Source organism: Geotrypetes seraphini, chromosome 4 (assembly GCF_902459505.1).
Source record: "Geotrypetes seraphini chromosome 4, aGeoSer1.1, whole genome shotgun sequence".
NCBI lineage: Eukaryota > Metazoa > Chordata > Amphibia > Gymnophiona > Dermophiidae > Geotrypetes > Geotrypetes seraphini.
In genome coordinates, this window is record NC_047087.1 from 163,619,652 (window position 1) to 163,639,151 (window position 19,500).

General features: G+C 45.6%; 1 protein-coding gene across 4 annotated transcripts in view; it reads left to right on the forward strand.

Moving 5' to 3' along the window:
- EDC4 (enhancer of mRNA decapping 4) overlaps positions 1 to 19,500 on the forward strand; it is a 1,195,251-nt gene that overhangs the window by 670,138 nt on the left and 505,613 nt on the right. For all 4 annotated transcript variants that reach the window (XM_033940763.1, XM_033940759.1, XM_033940760.1 and 1 more), the window contains exon 17: positions 18,144 to 18,306. In XM_033940763.1, the coding sequence (XP_033796654.1) occupies positions 18,144 to 18,306 (163 nt within the window). The remainder of the gene's footprint in view (positions 1 to 18,143; positions 18,307 to 19,500) is intronic.

Consider the following 19,500-nt stretch of genomic DNA (forward strand, 5'->3'; position numbering starts at 1 on the left):
ATTCTAAGAGCCGATGCCACGCTGTTTCTAGAGGCCTTCAGGGCTCGAGTCGGCATCCCCCGCGCCGCCACCGTGAATCACGCGCCAGACGCTCCCGACGCTCCCCAGCTCAGCGGGAGCGATCCCGGAAGTGCAGGAGCCAAAAAAAACACAAGTTTACTGGCGGCGGCAGGCGTTAGGGGAGCCGAATGGTGCAGGGAGGACGGAGCTCCACGTTTAGGCGTCCGCTCAGGTGCCGGCCATCAGGTGACCCCCCCCCTCATAGGCACAGTTCTGAAACTGACCTCAGGCAGCTTCTCATGAAAAAAATTTCGATCATTGTTGCTCACAGCTGTTCTTACAGACATTTTAGAAAACAGCTAAAAACTTAACTTTTCTCCAAATACCTGACTAGCTGACTCATTCAAATATACGATTATGTTTAATGTTTATAATCTTTTGTAAACTGCGTAGAACATTTTGGTAACGCGGTCTACACGTATAATGTTATGTTATGTTCTGTAGGGAGATCTTGGGGCGATGGTGACTTGTGGGCCTGTTCCCCAATGGTGGCGGCAGCAAACTTAATGGCTTGGGGGCCTGTTCGACGACGGCGGCAAACCTACTAGCTTAGGGGAGGGCAGGGAGAAAGAAATAAAGGGAGGCAGGCAGAGAAGACAGAAAAAAGAGGGGGCAGGGAGACAAAGAAAGAAGGGAAACAGAAAGAAAGGGGGAACAGAGAGACAGAAAAGGGGCATGGAGAGAGAAAGAAAGAAAGGTAGGCAGGGAGACAGAAAGAAAGAAGGGGGCAGGGAGAAAGAAAGAAAAAGTTGGGGGAGAGAATGAGGTCTGGAGGAGAGGAAGCAAACAAGAGGCTAAAAGAAGGGAAGAAATATTGGATGCACAATCATAAGAAGAAAGTGCAACCAGAGACTCATGAAATCATTACACAACAAAGTAGGAAAAATGATTTTATTTTCAATTTAGTGATCAAAATGTGTCTGTTTTGAGAATTTATATCTGCTGTCTATATTTTGCACTATGGCTCCCTTTTACTAAATCGCAATAGTGGTTTTTAGCGCAGGGAGCCTATGAGCGTTGATAGCAGTGCGGGGCATTCAGTGCAGCTCAATGCGCTAAAGCCCAGTTACTTACCGTAACTGTTGTTATCCAGGTACAGCAGGCAGCTATTCTCACATATGGGTGACGTCATCAATGGAGCACGGATGCGGACAGCTCGCAAGCATACTTGCTTGTAGAAACTTTAGAACTTTCGAGTCAGCCGCACTGAGCATGTACGAGTGACTTCCCGCCCAGCACAGGGCGAGTCTCCTCAGTTCAGATAGCTAGCAGAGAAGCCAACCAGGGGAGGTTTGTGGGTTGTGAGAATATCTGCCTGCTGTCCCTGGATAACACCTGTTACAGTAAGTAACTGTGCTTTATCCCTGGACAAGCAGGCAGCCTATTCTCACATGTGGGTGACCTCCAAGCTAACCAGAATGGGATGGTGGGAGCGCTGGCAACTTAGGAGAATAAATTTTGTAATACTCTTTGGCCAAAATGGCCATCCCGTCTGGAGAAAGCATCCAGATAATAGTGAGAAGTGAAAGTATGAACCGAGGACCAGGTAGCAGTTTTGCAAATTTCCTCAATAGGTGTGGATCTGAGGAAAGCCACTGAAGCTGCAATTGCTCTGACTTTGTGGGCTTTGACTTGACTCTGTAGTTGTAATCCAGCCTGGGCATAGCAGAAAGAGATTCAAGCAGCCATCCAGTTGGAGATATTACGCATAGAGATTGGATGTCCTAACTTGTTTGGATCAAAGGAGACAAAAAATTGAGGAGCAGTTCTGTGGGGTTTGGTGCGTTCCAAGTAGAAGGCCAAAGCACGCTTACAATCCAGGGTATGAAGAACTGATTCTCCAGGATGAGAATGAGGTCTTGAAAAAAACACAGAGTACAATAGATTGGTTGACATGAAATTCTGAAACCACTTTAGGTAAGAATTTAGGATAACTACGGAGGACACCTTGTCATGATGGAACACAGTGAAAGGTGGATCAGCAACTAATGCTGGCAGCTCACTGACTCGTCGAGCAGATGTGAGGGCAATGAGAAACAACACTTACCAAGTGAGATACTTCAGATGAGCCGTAGACATTGGTTCAAATGGAGGCTTCATCAACTGAGCAAAATCAACATTAAGATCCCAAACCACTGGAGGAGGTTTGACATCGAAAAGTCCTTTCATAAATCTGGAAACCACCAGATGAGCAGAGAGGGGTTTCCCTTCAGTAGGCTGATGGAAAGCAGCAATTGCACTGAGATGGACTCGGATCGATGTAGACTTGAGGCCAAAGGTGGATAAGTGCAAAAGATAATCTAGAACAGAAGATAAGGAGGAATCTTGAGGCTTCTTATCATGAGAGATGCACCATGTAGAAAATCTAGTCCATTTTTGGTGGTAGCATGTCTAGTGGCAGGCTTTCTAGAAGCCTCTAAAATGTCTCTTACAGGTTGAGAAAACTGAACAGGAATAACAGGTGTTATCCAGGGACAGCAGGTAGCTATTCTCACTTGTGGGTGACATCATCCATGGAGCCCAGATGCGGATAGCCTCGCAAGCAGACTTGCTTGAAGAAACTCAGAACTTTCGAGTCAGCCGCACCAAGCATGCACAAGTGCCTTCCCGCCAGCACAGGGCGAGTCTCCTCAGTTCAGATAGCTAGCAGAGAAGCCAACCAGGGGAGGTGGGTGGATTGTGAGAATAGCTGCCTGCTGTCCCTGGATAACACCTGTTATGGTAAGTAACTGTGCTTTATCCCAGGACAAGCAGGCAGCCTATTCTCACATGTGGGTGACCTCCAAGCTAACCAGAATGGGATGGTGGGAGCGTTGGCAACTTAGGAGAATAAATGTTGTAATACTCTTTGGCCAAAATGGCCATCCTGTCTAGAGAAAGCATCCAGATAATAGTGAGAAGTGAAAGTATGAACCGAGGACCAGGTAGCAGCTTTGCAAATTTCCTCAATAGATGTGGATCTGAGGAAAGCCACTGAAGCTGCCATTGCTTTGACTTTGTGGGCTGTGACTTGACTCTTTAGATGCAGTCCAGCCTGAGCATAGCAGAAAGAGATACAAGTAGCCATCCATTTGGAGATAGTACGCTTAGAAATCGGGAGTCTCAACTTGTTTGGATCGAAGGAGACAAAAAGTTGAGGAGCAGATCTATGTGGTTGAGTGTGTTGCAAGTAAAAAGCCAAAGCAAGTTTACAGTCCAGAGTATGCAGAGCTGTATCTCCAGGATGAGAATGAGGCTTTGGAAAAAACACTGGAAGTACAATAGATTGGTTGAGATGAAATTCTGAAACCACTTTAGGCAAGAATTTAGGATGAGTACGGAGGACCACCTTGTCATGATGGAATACTGTGAAAGGTATGTCCACTACTAAAGCTTGTAGCTCGCTGACCCTGCGAGCAGACATAAGAGCAATGAGGAAAACCACTTTCCAAGTGAGATATTTAAGATGAGCTGTATCTACTTGTTTAAAAGGAGGCTTCATCAATTGAACAAGAACAACATTGAGATACTAAACCACTGGAGGAGGTTTGAGAGGTGGTTTGATATTAAAAAGTCCTTTCATAAAGCTGGAAACCACAGGATGAGCAGAAAGGGGTTTCAATAGGCTGATGAAAAGCAGCAATTGCACTGAGATGGATTTGAATGGATGTGGATTTGAGGCCTGATTGTGATAAGTGTAACAGGTAATCCAAAACTGAAGACAAGGAGGTAGATTGAGGCTCCTTGTGATGAATGGTGCACCAAGCAGAAAATCTAGTCCATTTCTTATTGTAGCATTGTCTAGTAGTAGGCTTTCTATAAGCCTCTAAAATGTCCTGTACAGATTGAGAAAACTGTAGAATGGCAGTTAAGTTGAGAGGTACCAAGCTGTAAGGTGTAGAGACTGCAAGTTGGGATGAAGTAGAGACCCCTGACTGTGTAAGGAGAGAGGGAAAAACCGGTAGAAGCATTGGATTCCTGGTGCTGAGTTGAAGCAGAAGGGAGAATCAAGGCTGCCTAAGCCACCGAGGAGCTATCAGAATCATGGTGGCATGCTCCTGTTTGAGTTTGACAAGAGTCTTGAGAATCAGAGGAAATGGAGGGAATGCATAGAGAAACTGATTCATCCATTCCAGATATATTAAAGGGAAGCAACCGGCAAGGGAGGAGGTGGGACTGCTGGACGATGGAGACAGGAAGGGAGTGGTGAAGGAGGAGAAAGATGTGGCAGAAAGACTTAACATGTTCTTTTCATTTGTATTTACAAACGACACATCCAACATTCCGGAACCTGAGCAATTCTTCAATGGAAATAAAGCAGAAAAATTAACATCCATGGAAGTGAGCCTTGAAGATGTACGCAGATAGATAGAAAAACTAAAAACTGACACATCCCCGGGTCCGGACGGAATCCATCCAAGGGTTCTGAAGGAATTAAAGGAGGCGATAGCGGAAGTAATGCAGCAAATTTGCAATCTATCCCTGAAAACAGGCATGATCCCGGTGGACCGAAAGATAGCCAACGTTACGCCCATCTTTAGAAAGGGATCAAGAGGTGACCCGGGAAACCACAGATTGGTGAGTCTGACATTGGTTCTGGGGAAAATGGCGGAAGTACTGATAAAAGAAAACATCGATGAACATTTTGAAAGAAACAAACTTCTGATAACCAGCCAACATGGTTTCTGCAAGGGGAGATCGTGCCTAACGAACTTATTGCACTTCTTCGAAGGAATTAACAAAGGAGACCCCATAGACATTATATATCTAGATTTCCAGAAAGCCTTTGACAAGGTGCCCCATGAACGCCTACTCCGGAAACTGAAGAACCATGGGGTGGAAGGAGACGTACATAGATGGATCAGAAACTGTTTGGCGGATAGGAGTAAAGGGCCACTACTCGGACTGGAGGAGGGTCACGAGTGGTGTCCCGCAGGGCTCGGTGCTCGGGCCGCTGTTATTTAATATATTCATAAATGATCTAGAAACAGGGAGGAAGTGTGAGATAATAAAATTTGTGGACGACACAAAATTATTTAATGGAGCTCGGACTAAAGAGGACTGCGAAGAATTGCAAAGAGACTTGAACAAACTAGGGGAATGGGCGACGAGATGGCAGATGAAGTTCAGCGTTGAGAAATGTAAAGTATTACATGTGGGAAACAGAAACCCAAGGTACAACTATACGATGGGAAGGATGTTATTAAATGAGAATACCCAAGAAAGGGACTTGGGGGTAATGGTGGACATGACAATGAAGCCGACGGCACAGTGCGCAGCGGCCGCTAAGAAGGCAAACAGAATGCTAGGCATAATCAAGAAGGGTATTACATCCAGAACGAAAGAAGTTATCCTGCCATTGTATCGGGCAATGGTGCGTCCGCATCTGGAATACTGCGTCCAATATTGGTCGCCATACCTTAAGAAGGACATGGCGTTACTCGAGCGGGTTCTGAGGAGAGCAACGCGTCTGATAAAGGGGATGGAAAATCTTTCATATGCTGAGAAATTGGAGAAACTGGGTCTCTTTTCCCTGGAGAAGAGGAGACTTAGAGGGGATATGATAGAGACTTACAAGATCATGAAGGGCATAGAGAGAGTAGAGAGAGACAGATTCTTCAACTTTCAAATAATAAAAGAACAAGAGGGCATTCAGAAAAGTTGAAAGGGGACAGATTCAAAACGAATGCTAGGAAGTTCTTCTTTACCCAATGTGTGGTGGACACCTGGAATGCGCTTCCAGAAAGCGTAATAGGGCAGAGTACGGTACAGGGGTTCAAGAAAGGATTGGACAATTTCCTGCTGGAAAAGGGGATAGAGGGGTATAAATAGAGGATTACTGCACAGGTCCTGGACCTGTTGGGCCGCAGCGTGAGCAGACTGCTGGGCATTATGGACCTCAGGTCTGACCCAGCAGAGGCATTGCTTATGTTCTTATGAAAGCATCTGCCTCGAAGCGATGAGGAGAGTATATCTTGGAGCAGAACTGAGGCAGTTTGTGGTTGTGGGGAGATGCAAAGAGATCTATCTGAGGAGTTCCCCACTGAGAAAAAAATGTGATAAAGAGGAGAAATTGAGTGTCCATTCGTGAGGTTGTAGAAGACGACTTAACTGGTTCGCCAGACAGTTTTTCTCTCCTTGAATGTAGACAGCTTTCAGGAGGGTGTTGTGATGGATCGCCTAGTTCCACACCCTTTGAATTTCATGGCAGAGAGGGAGAGATCCTGTGACTCCCTGCTTGTTGACGTAGTACATGGCGACTTGATTGTCTGTCTGAATAAGGACTACCTGGTCGTGAAGAAGATACTGAAAAGCCTTGAGAGCATTGAAGATTGCTCTGAGTTCCATCAGATTGATGTGATGCTGATGATCCGTGCTGGACCAGTGACCTTGAGTACGGAGACCGTCGATATGAGCTCTCAAAGCGTAGATCAGTGGTCTCAAACTCAAACCCTTTGCGGGGCCATATTTTGGATTTGTAGGTACTTGGAGGGCCGCAGAAAAAATAGTTAATGTCTTATTAAAGAAATGACAATTTTGCATGAGGTAAAACTCTTTATAGTTTATAAAACTTTCCTTTAACAGTTAAAAGGAAAGATATATAAACTATAAAGAGTTTTACCTCATGCAAAATTGTCATTTCTTTAATAAGACATTAACTATATGTTCTGCGGCCCTCCAAGTACTCTATTTTTTCTGCAGCACTCACATTTAAAGTTTAATATCTTTTCTTTCTCAAAACTGGCACATTTCAATCACTAAATTGAAAATAAAATCATTTTTCCTACCTTTGTTGTCTGATGACTTTATTTTTCTGTGCTTTCAACTATGTTTCCAGGGACTTCTTGTCCTTTGACTGTTTTTCTCTCCGTCTTCACTTTCTGCCTTGCGTCCATCTTTAACTGAATTACGTTCAGGGATATTATTTGACAAAACACTAGGTCAGAAAGAGTCAAAATCCAAAAGACATATAACTGACCATGTAAATAAGACAAGCCTTTGAAGGATGATCAAGAAATATTGTATAAAATTACTCAGAGATGTGAAACTACAAAACCTCCCTTGGGTAAAGAGTTTACCTTCCAGTCATTGTTATTCTATAAAAATCTTTTTTGATCACAACCAGGAAAGGCTAAAAAGTTCAAACTGTTTCAAAAGTTCAAAATAACTGGTTTGTTCTTGTTGTTAATATCATGCAAAAGTCACTGCATACTTGATGAAAAAAATCCACTTAGCTGTTAAACAGGAGTGAGGGGACCCCTAAAAATCCACTTAGCTGTTAAACAGGAGTGAGGGGACCCCCTCACTCCTGTTTAACAGCTAAGTGGATTTTTTTCATCAAGTATGCAGTGATGTTTGCATGATATTAACAACAAGAACAAACCAGTTATTTTGAACTTTTGAAACAGTTTGAACTTTTTAGCCTTTACAGGTCGTGATCAAAAAAGATTTTTATAGAATAACAATAACTGGAAGGTAAACTCTTTACTCAAGGGAGGTTTTGTAGCCTTCCTTTCAGAGTTTCACATCTCTGAGTAATTTTATACAATATTTCTTGATCACCCTTCAAAGGCTTGTCTTATTTACATGATCAGTTATATGTCTTTTGCATCCATCTTTGGCATTAACTTAATGTTCAATTTTTCTGCTTTCTTTTCAAAATCTATGTTTCCATGTCTTACCTTCCCTTCCTATCTCTCTCTTCTTCCGTCCTAGTTCCATGATCTGGCATCTCTTTCCTTCTTTTCTCTCCCTCCCTCCTTCCTTCCTTTCCCCTGGTCTGGCATCTGTCTCCTTTCCTTCCCCCATGCCCTGGCATCTCTCCCTCCCCCTCCATGGTCTGGTATCTTCTTTCCTTCCCTCCCTCCCATGAACTTGGCTTCTTCTCTTGTTCCTCTCCTCTTCCTTCTCCTTCCTTCCCTCTCTTTCCCCAATTGGGTGCAGCAGCAACAGAAGCAGCATTTCCCTTCCCCCTTTCCTGTGCAGGAGAGGCATTTTTCTTCCCCTTTCCCTCCCTCTCCCTTTCCCTATACAGCAGCAACAGCATTTCCCTAGGGTCCCCCTTTCCTATGTAGCAGAAGCATTTCTCTTTCCCCTCCCCTTCCGTTCTCTTCCTTGCGGAGTAGCAGCGTGTCTGGCCGGCTCGTTCCGTTCAAAGCTGCGGGTGGTGGCTCCTTGCGAGATCCGCGCCTGCGTCTGAAGCCTCTCTGATGTTGTGACGTCAGAGAGGCTTCCGATGCAGGAGTGGATAGTGCGAGGAGCCGCCAACCTGCGGCTTTGAACATAACGAGCAGGCCAGACACGCTGCTGCTCCAAAAGGAAGGGAAAGGGGAAGAGAAATGCTGTTAATCGTGTCCAGACCGCGGGCCGCAAATAAAACCTGGAGAGCCACATGCTGCCCGCGGGCCACGTGTTTGAGACCGCTTGCGTAGGTCGAGGAATCTGTCGTGAGGACCTTCTGATGAGGGAGTGTCTGGAACAGTAAACCTCTGGAGAGATTGGAAGAGAGCATCCACCATTTGAGAGACTGTTTCAAAGAATGAGTGACTGTAATGTATTGAGAGAGTGGATCGCAAGCCTACGCCCACTGAGATGCCAGGGTCCACTGTGGAATTCTGAGGTGAAGGCAAAAGGAAGTCACGTGAACGGTCGAGTCCATGTGACCATGTAGTATATGTTTCGCTGAGAATGAAGGAAGGGAAGACACCTTGCAGCAAAGCTGAAGGAGAGCATCCAGATGTTGCTGAGGAAGGAATGCTCTGAGTTGCACAGTGTCCAGACCAGCTCCGATGAATTGTAGGTTCTGAGAGGGCTGAAGGTGAGATTTTGAAAAGTTGATTTTGAATCCCATGCTTTGTAGCAGTGATTCCCAACCCTGTCCTGGAGGAACACCAGGCCAATCGGGTTTTCAGGCTAGCCCTAATGAATATGCATGAGAGAGATTTGCATATGATGGAAGTGATAGGCATGCAAATTTGCTTCATGCATATTCATTAGGGCTAGCCTGAAAACCCAATTGGCCTGGTGTTCCTCCAGGACAGGGTTGGGAACCACTGCTTTGTAGGAACCACGTAGTCCATTGGGTCGCTAAAATAACCCCCTGAGATGTTGAATCTTTGATGAGCCAGTCATCCAGGTATGGAAATACCTGAAGACCATGGTTCAGCAGAGCTGCTGCCACCACCACTAGGCACTTGGTGAACACTCTTGGAGATGATGCCAGGCCAAAGGGTAGCACTGTGTACTGAAAATGCAGATTCCCCACCCGAAATCTGAGGTACTGACGGGAGGCCAGATGAATGGAAATGTGAGTGTAAGCTTCCTAGAGATCTAGAGAACATAACCAATTGTTCTGATCTAAAATGGAATAAAGGGATGATAGGGATAATATGCAAAATTTTTATTTGACCAAAAATTTGTTGAAAGCCCTGAGTAGAGAATGACACGGGGAGCGATCCCCGCAGCGAACCGCTGCGTGGCTGCGGTTTGGCTGCGGGTTATGGTGACCTCATTAGCAAATCGCCGCAGACGCGGGGACAAATCCTTTCACCGCCCGCAAAAACGGTGAATAGATTTGTCCCCGCAGGCCAATGTCCCCCCTTCTAGAAACCGCTATTTACCTGTGTTTCACCGTGCTCCTCATTTGTCAGATCAACCCTTCCTGCCAATAGAACCCGCCCCCCCCCCCCCCGACGATCGCCCTCAGCCCTTCATGCCGACAGAACCAGCCCTCCCCAACGATCGCGGCAGGAGGGTACCCATCCCCTCCTGCCTACCCCAACAGCCCCCCCGACGATCGCAGCAGGAGGATATCCAACCCCTCCTGCCAGCTCCCCAACAGCCCCCCTATGATCACTGGTAGGAGGGTGCCCAACCCCTCCTGCCGGCACCCCCAACGGCCCCCTATATCGCCAATAGGAGGGTGCCCAACCCCTCCTGCCGGACCCTCCCCCAACAAACCCCGCCATCCCGAAACACCACCCTTAGTCTTACTTTCCAAGTTGGACCGGACAGCTCCTCGCTCGTCTGGCCAGCAGGCCTGCCTCCGTCCAAATGAGGCGGGCCCGCCCCTCCCCTGCCTAACCCACAGGATCCTAGGGCCTGATTGGCCCAAGCACCTAAGGCCCCTCCTATAGCGGCCCTAGGATCCTGTGGGTTGGGCAGGGTAGGGGCGGGCCCGCCTCATTTGGACGGAGGCAAGCCTGCTGGCCATACGTGTGAGGAGCCGTCCGGTCCAACTTGGAAAGTAAGACTAAGGGGGTTCCGGGGTGGGAGGGTTCATTGGGGGGGGGGTCCAGCAGGAGGGGTTGGGTACCCTCCTGCCGGCGATCTTAGGGGAGGCCATTGGGAGGACCGGCAGGAGGGGTTGGGTACCCTTCTGCTGCGATTGTCGGGAGGGCCGTTGGGGGGGGTCTACAGGAGGGGTTGGGTGCCCTCCTGCCGTGATCGCTGGGGGGAGGGGAGACTTGCAGCCGTAGCCGCGGTCACTATGCTAATCACGGCAGGGAGATCTTTGCCGCGATTAGGTACAGCGGCCGCGTCTACTTACCATGTAGGCTAACATTGTAAGCATTTAAAGTACATGTCGTGTTTGTTTTTGCATTGCTAGCCCCAGGGGTGGTGGAAGATTAGTGATTGAAAAACTGTATGAAAAATAACTATTTTAAATTTAGTGATCAAAATGTGTCAGTTTTGAGAATTTATATTAATTAATTTTTTCTCTGCGTGTTTTGTTTTTGTATAGTTATTAACTAATATTTAACTAAGTTTTAAAGTTTTAAAGAATGTTTCCTTTATACGTAAATAAAGAAAAGTATATAAAATCGTACCCGTTTGAGGCTTTTATGTATGCAGCGGTGACGGGGCGGTGAATGGGGTTGCAGTGGCGGTGACGGGGCGGTGAATGGGGTGGCAGTGGCGGTGACGGGACGGTGAAGGGAATGGCGGTGACGGGGCGGTGCAGAGGATGGTGAGACGGGGACGGGGCGGTGACGGGGACCAATTTTTTCACCGTGTCATTCTCTAGCCCTGAGATCCAGTATGGGCCGCAGGTCGCCCGTCTTCTTCGGAACTAGGAAGTAACGGGAGTAAAATCCCCTGCTCTGCTGTTCAGCGGAACCTCCTTGATGTCACGGAAATGAAGCAGAGCTTGAGCTTCCTGAAGAAGAAGGACGGTCTGGGATGAATTGGAAGGATACTCTCTTGGAGGAAGCTCTGGTGGAATCTGAGTGAAATGAAGAGAGTATCCTTCTCTGATTATTGACAGCACCTAGAGGTCGGATGTAATGGTCTCCCATAGATGGTAAAAATGATGGAGATGCCCTCCTATGGGAAGAGAAGAGGACAGAGGCAGAACGATGAAGGTTATGCTCTTACAGTCAAAAAGTCTGAGAAGCCTTTGGGCAGCAGAAGGCTAAAGTTTCTGTTGCTTCTGCTGTTGTTGCTGCTTCTTGGGAGGCGCTCGAGCTGCCCTCGGAGGATAACGCCTCTGATAGGATGTAAGAGGTCAAGAAGGCTTGGAAGGAGCTGGCTTAGGTTTTGGTCTGACAATGGAAGCAAAAGATTTCTCATGCTCAGACAATTTCTTGGTGGCAGCCTCTATAGATTCATCAAAGAGGTCATTGCCTTAACATGGAATATTGGCCAGACAATCCTGAATGTTGGGATCCATATTAATGGTGCGAAGCCAGGCAAGGTGGCGCATCGCTACTGAGAAAGCAGTGATCCTCGAGTAAAGTTCAAAGGCATCATAAGATGACTGAAGAAGGTATAATCTGAGTTGCGCCAAAGTAGCAATGACATGCTGGAACTCTAAAAGCCTGCTATTGGTGTCCTGGATCGAGGAGTTGGAGGCTTCGAAGAGCTGGAAGGCCTGGCTGAGGAAGGCTTCTTTCTGGAAGAGGACCTGCGCCTCAATGAGGGCCTCGATCGGCATTGAGAGTGCTGCCTGGAAGCAGGTCTCGTGCGAGGTCGAGGAGACTTCACCCTATGCCTCGAAACGGGCAATGCCTTATGTGAGGATATAGGGCTGGAAGCTGTAGATTGAAGTCCCATAGACTGGTTTGGATCGAGGAATCTCAAAGCACTCCGAAAGACTCGGCTCCTTGTATGGAGTGTGAGGATTCCAGATGAGACACTCGCAAAGACTCGACTCCTTGCATAGAGTGTGAAGATTCCAGACCAGACACTCGCAAAGACTGTCGCAAAGACTCGCATAGAGTGTGTGGATTCAGCTCGAGGCATAGGCAAGGACTCAACCGCTTGTGAGACTGCTGATTGCTCAGGCTGGACTGCAGGAAGCAGAGTCGAGACAGGACTATATTTGGTCAGTAACTGAACATATTCCCGCTCTAAAATGGTCTGGATGTTGGCCTGCAATTGTGGATCCGAGTCTGAAACCGGACCACTTACTGAGGCTAAAGGCTCTGAGGTCAAAGAGGAAGAATGCTTCGACTTGGAGTAATGATGTTTAGGTAGCTTGAGGACCTCCCCTGGAACTGTTTGCTGAGGTATCTGACCAGAGGGAAGCTCAGGAGAAGACTTGGCAGATTTACTCGAGGTGGAGGAATATCCAAATGAGGAAGGTCTGATGAGAGTCGATTTCGAAGTCGTGGAGGCAGTAGGACACCCCGTAGCAGGCCTGACCGAATCAGAGGTCGAGGATGTAGTCGAGGTTTCCATACCTAAAATCTTCTCCACTTGAACTCGATGAGCTTTATAAGGGAAGAATCTAATTTAGGAAAATTTAAATGTAAACTAAAAACATTCCTGTTTAATGACGCATTCTTAAACTAACTATGCTTCTAAGTGTTTTTTTTAAATAATCATGAGAATTTCATAAAGTTTTCATTCAAGTCTCATTTCCAATTTTACTCTCCTACCAAATTTTATCTTTTTAAAATTATTATCATTATCCCTCCCTTATGTGCTTTCCCTTTATGTTTATTCTTTTTATTTAAAATGTAACTTTTCCCCCATACTTTCCTCTTGTCTCCAGTTTCGTCAAATTTGTTTTTTAACCTTGTTAGTATTATCTTTTATGATTCTGTTTTTACATTGTATTTTATCATATTGTACATCGCTTCGAATTTAGATGAAGCGATTAATCAAAAACATATTAAACTTGAAACTTGAAACTTGAACTTGAAACTTGATGATGTTTGAGGGCTCGAGGTTGTTGAGTAGCACAGCGAACGCACAACTCCGGGCAATGGTCAGGCCACAGACACTGAAGGCACCAGCGGTGTGGGTCAGTGAGTGAGATCACACGCTGGTAACTGGTTACACTTCTTGAAGCCCGTGACCGGCCGGTACATAGAAGGAAAGAAAGTTGCCGCAAAGTCGAAGCCCACAGGCTGAAGGCGTGCGACAGGCCCTGCCAGTCAGTCTACGAAAAAATTCAAGGTTTTTTTTTGTTTTTTTTAAACAATGATCGAAAGAAAAGCACAGTGACACAGTAATAAACAAATAAAACACAAGCCGTGGTAAGAGAAGGCACGAAGCGAACTAAGTTCAGAGCAGAGCATCAAAGACGGACTTCTCGGCTCCACGAAAAACTGAGAACTGAGGAGATGTGCCCTGTGCTTGGCGGGAAGGCACTCGCGCATGCACGGTGCGGCAGACTTAAAACTTCTGAGGTTCTTCAAACAAGTCTGCTTGCGAGACTGTCCACATCCGGGCTCCGTGGATGATGTCATCCACATGTGAGAATAGCTGACTGCTTGTCCTGGGATAAAAACTGCTATTGCAGTTTAATAAAAAGGGAGGGGGGTATATTTGTCTATTTTTGTATGGTTGTTACTGAGGTGACATTGCATAGAGTCATCTGTCTTGATCTCTTTGGAAAAACCCCGGAATATGAATGATAATTAACATTTTCTCTGCCTTTCAGTGTGCTTTGTGGGTTGGGCCCAGACCAATGGTTTCAAGTTGAGATCACTGGTATATGTTAGAAATTCAGCAGTAATAGGGTTTATTAGATCATCAAAATGAATATTAAAATCACAGAGAATCATTGGATAATCAGAGGAAGAACAGAAATAAAAAACTAAGTTTTGAAGGAGGGTTAAGTTATCCTGGCCAAAAGGCGGTAGAATATAAAGTAATAGAATGTCAGTTTTGGGTTTGGTATTAAGCTTGACCTGTAGGAATTCGATGGTCACGTTCCCAGAGGAGTGATCGACTGTTCTAGCTATATTTTCACGGCAGATGATAGCTAACCCCCTCCTTTCCGTCTGTGTCAGTGGTTGAACAGATAAGTGTAATGCAAAGGATGTTTAAGTTGTGAGACTGAATGACGTCTTTTTTGAGGTGGTATTGACCTTTGACAAAAGAGGAAGTTGCATCATCATCAGAGGTGGGCTGGCGTACCAAAGGCCACGAGGCTGCCTGATGGAATCACCAGCTAAACTAGTGATAGCAGCAGCTGTGTGGGGAAGTTAAAAGCACATAGCTGCTGCTGCTAGTCAGGGAAGGGGGAAGAGAAGAAGATGATAAGAGAAGACAGTGCTATGTACCCCCTGACAGTGGTGCGTGTATCGACTGTTGATAACCTCTGGCTTAGGCTAAGTCATCTATACATAAATATCTTAGATGGTTTCTGAGTATAAAAGGTTTTAAGTGAATCAATCAGCCTTTCTCCTGCTGTTTAGTGCTTAAGCATTGCATGTTGCTTTTTTTAAAATGGGTAAAAAAAATAGAAGGAAAAAACCAAAGTAAGCCTGTTAACTGCACATTTTGTTGAAATATACTTGGACTTCCAGAAAGCATTCGACAAAGTACCTCATGCTAGACTTCTCAAAAAACTACAAAGTCATGGAATAGAAGGGGATATACTAAGATGGATAGGAAAATGGCTGGAAAACAGAAGACAGAGTAGGCATAAATGGGAAGTACTCAGACTAGAAGAAAGTAATAGCGGTGTGCCTCAGGGCTAGGTTCTTGGGCCTATCTTATTCAATATCTTCGTAAATGACCTGGAAGAAGAAACGACCAGTGTTATTGTCAAGTTTGCAGATGACACAAAGCTATGCCGGACAATCAGGTCACAAAAAGACAACGAGGAACTTCAGAGAGATTTGAAGCAACTTGAGAGATGGGCAGAAAATTGGCAGATGAGTTTTAATGTGGAAAAATGCAAAGTGATGCACCTGGGCAGAAAAAACAAGGAGCATGAGTATAAACTGTTAGCTATAACATTGGAGAAGAGAGAACAAGAAAAAGACCTAGGGGTACTGATAGACAGGACTCTGAAGCCGTCGGCTCAATGCACAGCGGCGGCAAAGAAAGCTAACAGGATGTTAGGCATGATAAAGAAGGGAATCACGAGTAGATCAAGGGAGGTCATAATGCCGCTTTATAGAGCAATGGTAAGACCACACTTGGAATACTGTGTCCAACACTGGTCTCCATACCTGAAGAAGGATATAACACTGCTGGAGAAGGTGCAGAGGCGAGCGACGAAGCTAGTAAAAGGTATGGAGAACTTGAGCTACAAGGATCGCCTCAGAAAACTGGGATTATTCACCCTTGAGAAGAGAAGACTGAGAGGGGATCTGATAGAGACTTTTAAATTGCTAAAAGGAATCGACAAAATGGAGCAAGCTCACTCACCAGCAGGGGGAAAGGATGGAGAGCAAGAAATAGCTTTATTCACATTGGCGAATGTGACCCAGACTCGGACCAGAGGTCATGGCCTGAAGCTGAGAGGGGACACGGCCAAGACAAATGTCAGAAAGTTCTGCTTCACACAGCGAGTGGTAAACGCCTGGAACTCTCTCCCGAAAGAGATGGTGGAGGAAACTACCATTCTAGGATTTAAGGGAAAATTGGACGCACATCTTCTTGCAGGACACATTGAGGGATACGAGTGACTAATGTATGCACCAGGGTACCCCCGGCTGAGCCTCCACGTGTGCGGATCACCGGACTGGATGGACCCCAGGTCTGATCCGGTGCAGGCATTTCTTATGTTCTTATGTACCAAGGGATGGTGATCCGCCCCGGATGCATGCGCCAAGGGGGTGCACAGCCGGCCACCCTCCCTATTCTGCCACTGCTACTTTCCTTAACCAACAGCAGCGGCAGTAAACAGGGGTGTCCACAGGTGCTCCCTCCGGCAGCTGGAGCCCAAAGTTGATTAGCAGTAGGTGAGATCCCCTCCCCACCGCAAAATGGAATTGGGCCTGGTGTAATACGCCCAATTCCCAATCTCTGCTGTCGCGCACTTCCCCCTCGTGCCTCGGTCTCCCACCTCCCCTCAGCTCCCGAATTGGTCTCTCTTTGGTCACCGGCGCTGCCTCTCATTCAAAGAAGGCGTCGCCATCCAATAGCGAGGCTTCCTGCAGGTTCCACCTCCAGTCCGACAACATGCTGCTGTCTCCTTTCAGCAACAACAACAATGGCGGCGGCCCGGGTCCTGCTGTGCCAGAGAGCTGCGGGGAAGGTTGCGACTTGGACAGGAGCCACAGAGGCGGGCAGTGGCCCACTTCACTTTCTACCCGGACCCGGAGCCCAGCGAGTACGTTGAGGAGAGGCAGCTGAGGGATGGAAAGCAGACGGGCACTGAGCTGGATGGAGGGCAGAGGTGGAAGAAGTCATGCCAGCTCCCTTTCTCAGCGGAGGACTTAGAATATACCGCTTAAGGGACTTTCCTAAGGAGCAGCAGTGGGATCTGAACCCTGCTTCTTAGTTTGGGTCAGATGCACAAAGCCTCCCATGCTGAGAACGTTGCATTTAGATTGGTTACCAGCATGGGAGGCATTGTGCATCTAACCCAAACCAAGAAGCAGGGTTCAGATCCCACTGCTGCTCCTTAGGAAAGTCCCTTAAACTGTAGATTCTAAGTCCTCCACTGAGAAAGGAGATACCAGACCATGGAGGGGGAGGAAGAGATGCCATGGCATTGGGGGAGGGAAGGGAAGGAGATAGAGATACTACACCATTGTGTGGAGTGGGAAGGAAAGAAAGGAGAAGAGAAAAAGAGATGCCAAAGCATAGGGGAGTGGGTGGAGACAGAAAAATGGAGAGGGGGTGAAGCTGAAATCAATCATGTGCAAAGGAGAGAAGGGACCCCAGATATACAGTTTATTGAAGGGACATATAAAGAGGGAAGATGCCATATGGAAGAGAGAGAGGGTGGACAGTAGATGGAAGGGGCAGAGAGAGTGTGGGCAGTAGATGGAAGGGGTAGAGAGAGAGGCAGAAGCTGGGCGGAAGAGACAAAGAGAGGGCAGATCTTGCATGGAAGGGAGAGAGGACAAACGCTGTATAGAAAGAAGAGAGCAAAGAGAAGATGATTAAAGTAGAAACGACAAAAGGTAGAAAGATTTTTTTGTTGCTTTACTTAAAATCAAGTAGTATTGTAACTGTATTGATAAAAGTTTATAAATAGGAAATAGAAATAAGGCAATTTTTTGGACTAAACCCCTTTCCTCAGGACAGGATACCATAACAGCTGTATACTGTACTGTTCTGAAGAAAAATTTGGCCTCTGAAAGCTAATTGAAAAATGGATTAGTCCAATAAAATGGCATTTTCTTATTTCTCATTATTTGTTTTATTTTTATTTGTTAATTTGTAAAGTGGTGATTATGTATCAGTTTTTTCAAATTTACATCTACTGTCTTTATATTTTGCACAGTATTAGGGGACATGTGTCACTATTTTTGTGGTGTTGTGGTGTTGCATTGTATGCAGAATCTGGTTTCTTGGCGGTTCAGTTTAACTTTTGTCTACATATTTCTATTTTTAGTTTGTGATTATTTCATATTGGGCGAGGGTGTATCTCTGTTCTGTGTGTATGAAAAGGACATAGTTTTCAGTTGGCATCGACTACAGGATCAATTGACTGTGCGGGATCTGACTTGTTTAGTTATACAATATATGTGTTAGTGTTCTAGTGCTCACTGCAGTGTTTAAGATGCTGCATTTTCCTAAGTACACTCTTGTGCAAAATGTGGATTGTTACTAAAAATCATATTTTTGATATAGATGGGGGGTGTCAAAAAAATGATGGGCCCCGGGTGTAACATATGCTAGGTACGCTACTGGTAGTGACACAGTGTAAACTGTCACTTTTGTTCCTCCCTCTGTTTTCTTTCCAGGCCATCTGAAGACCTGACACTGGGTCCAATGTTGCAGCTGGATAGTAATCTAACTGTAAACAGCACTACCACCAGCAGCAGTAGTATGCAGAACAGTCCAAGGAGCCATTCTGTCCTTATTCCAGGTCTCTCGGAGAAATTGACCCCAAAGCCAGCTTTGCAGGTTTGTACAAAAAGCACTCAACTTCTGCAAGGAGCTTTTTATTGTATTTCTGTTATTTTCTATAGTTGCTTGAAGGAGAATAGATAATCTTTCTTTAAAGACAAGCAGGTCACTGCAGTTGCATACTTGAGTGATGTCATATGATAGTACTGACATGGAACACATTTACTAGAGCTTTCTAGTAAAGTCTTGAATACCCTTCTGAGTATTCATAAGAGTTGCACTAGAAACAATACTAACAATAACAATCTTAAATAAATTACTGCAGCAAAAAAATTGTTGCAAAAATGTTATAAGCCAAGTGGTGGAACTATCCTTTGAAAAGCCATTTAAATAAAGTGGAGAAAAAAAGGCTCAACTAATTTTATATGTAAACGGAAACCCAATGAGTTTTTTAGCCGTTCTTACTCAGTATCATAGGCAAAAAAACTCCACTATTTCTCTAAATGAAATCTTTCAAAATAGGAAAATATTTCACCACTGTGCACAGGGAACAGGAAAAAGAACCTTCAGGTAACACTTATCTTTACAGCTGTTGATATAAGCCAGGATCGCGATCCAAAGATGCAACAATCTTACTGCAGTCACATTTCCAGTATTGAAGTGAAGACAAGGAACCGATGTCCAGATCTCATATTGGTATGAGATGCCTTATTTATTTTTTGCTTAGGTTTTTTTTGTGGTTTTTTTGCTATCATCTTAAGCAGTTGTCATTTCAGCTACAATTTTGTACGTTCTTTTTCTGAAATGTTACACATTACAGATTTGCTATACCTAAAAATTGAGACAAAAGAAGCTTTAAGGGGAGGAAAAGGGTGAGGGGCAGGCAGCAAGGAAGAAAAAAACATTCAAGTGTCTGTGCACTGGAGCCACAACGATTCCATATTAATCTTACAGGCCTGAGTAAAGAACTAGATCTTTAACAAGGACCAATGGACACTATCAAAGGCTTTAGAAGCATCCAGACTGACAAACAAAGCCGGAATATGATGATATTGACAATGGGCTAATGCAAAGAGAACCTTATGGACATTACAAATGGATTGACGTCCCCGAATGAACCCTACCTGATCCTCATGAATGACCTTAGGAAGATGCGGAGCAAGGCGGTCGGCCAACATGCGAGAAAGGAGTTTAAGGTCAACATTGATCAAAGAGATAGGACGATAGGAGCCTGGAGCATCAACCTCCTTA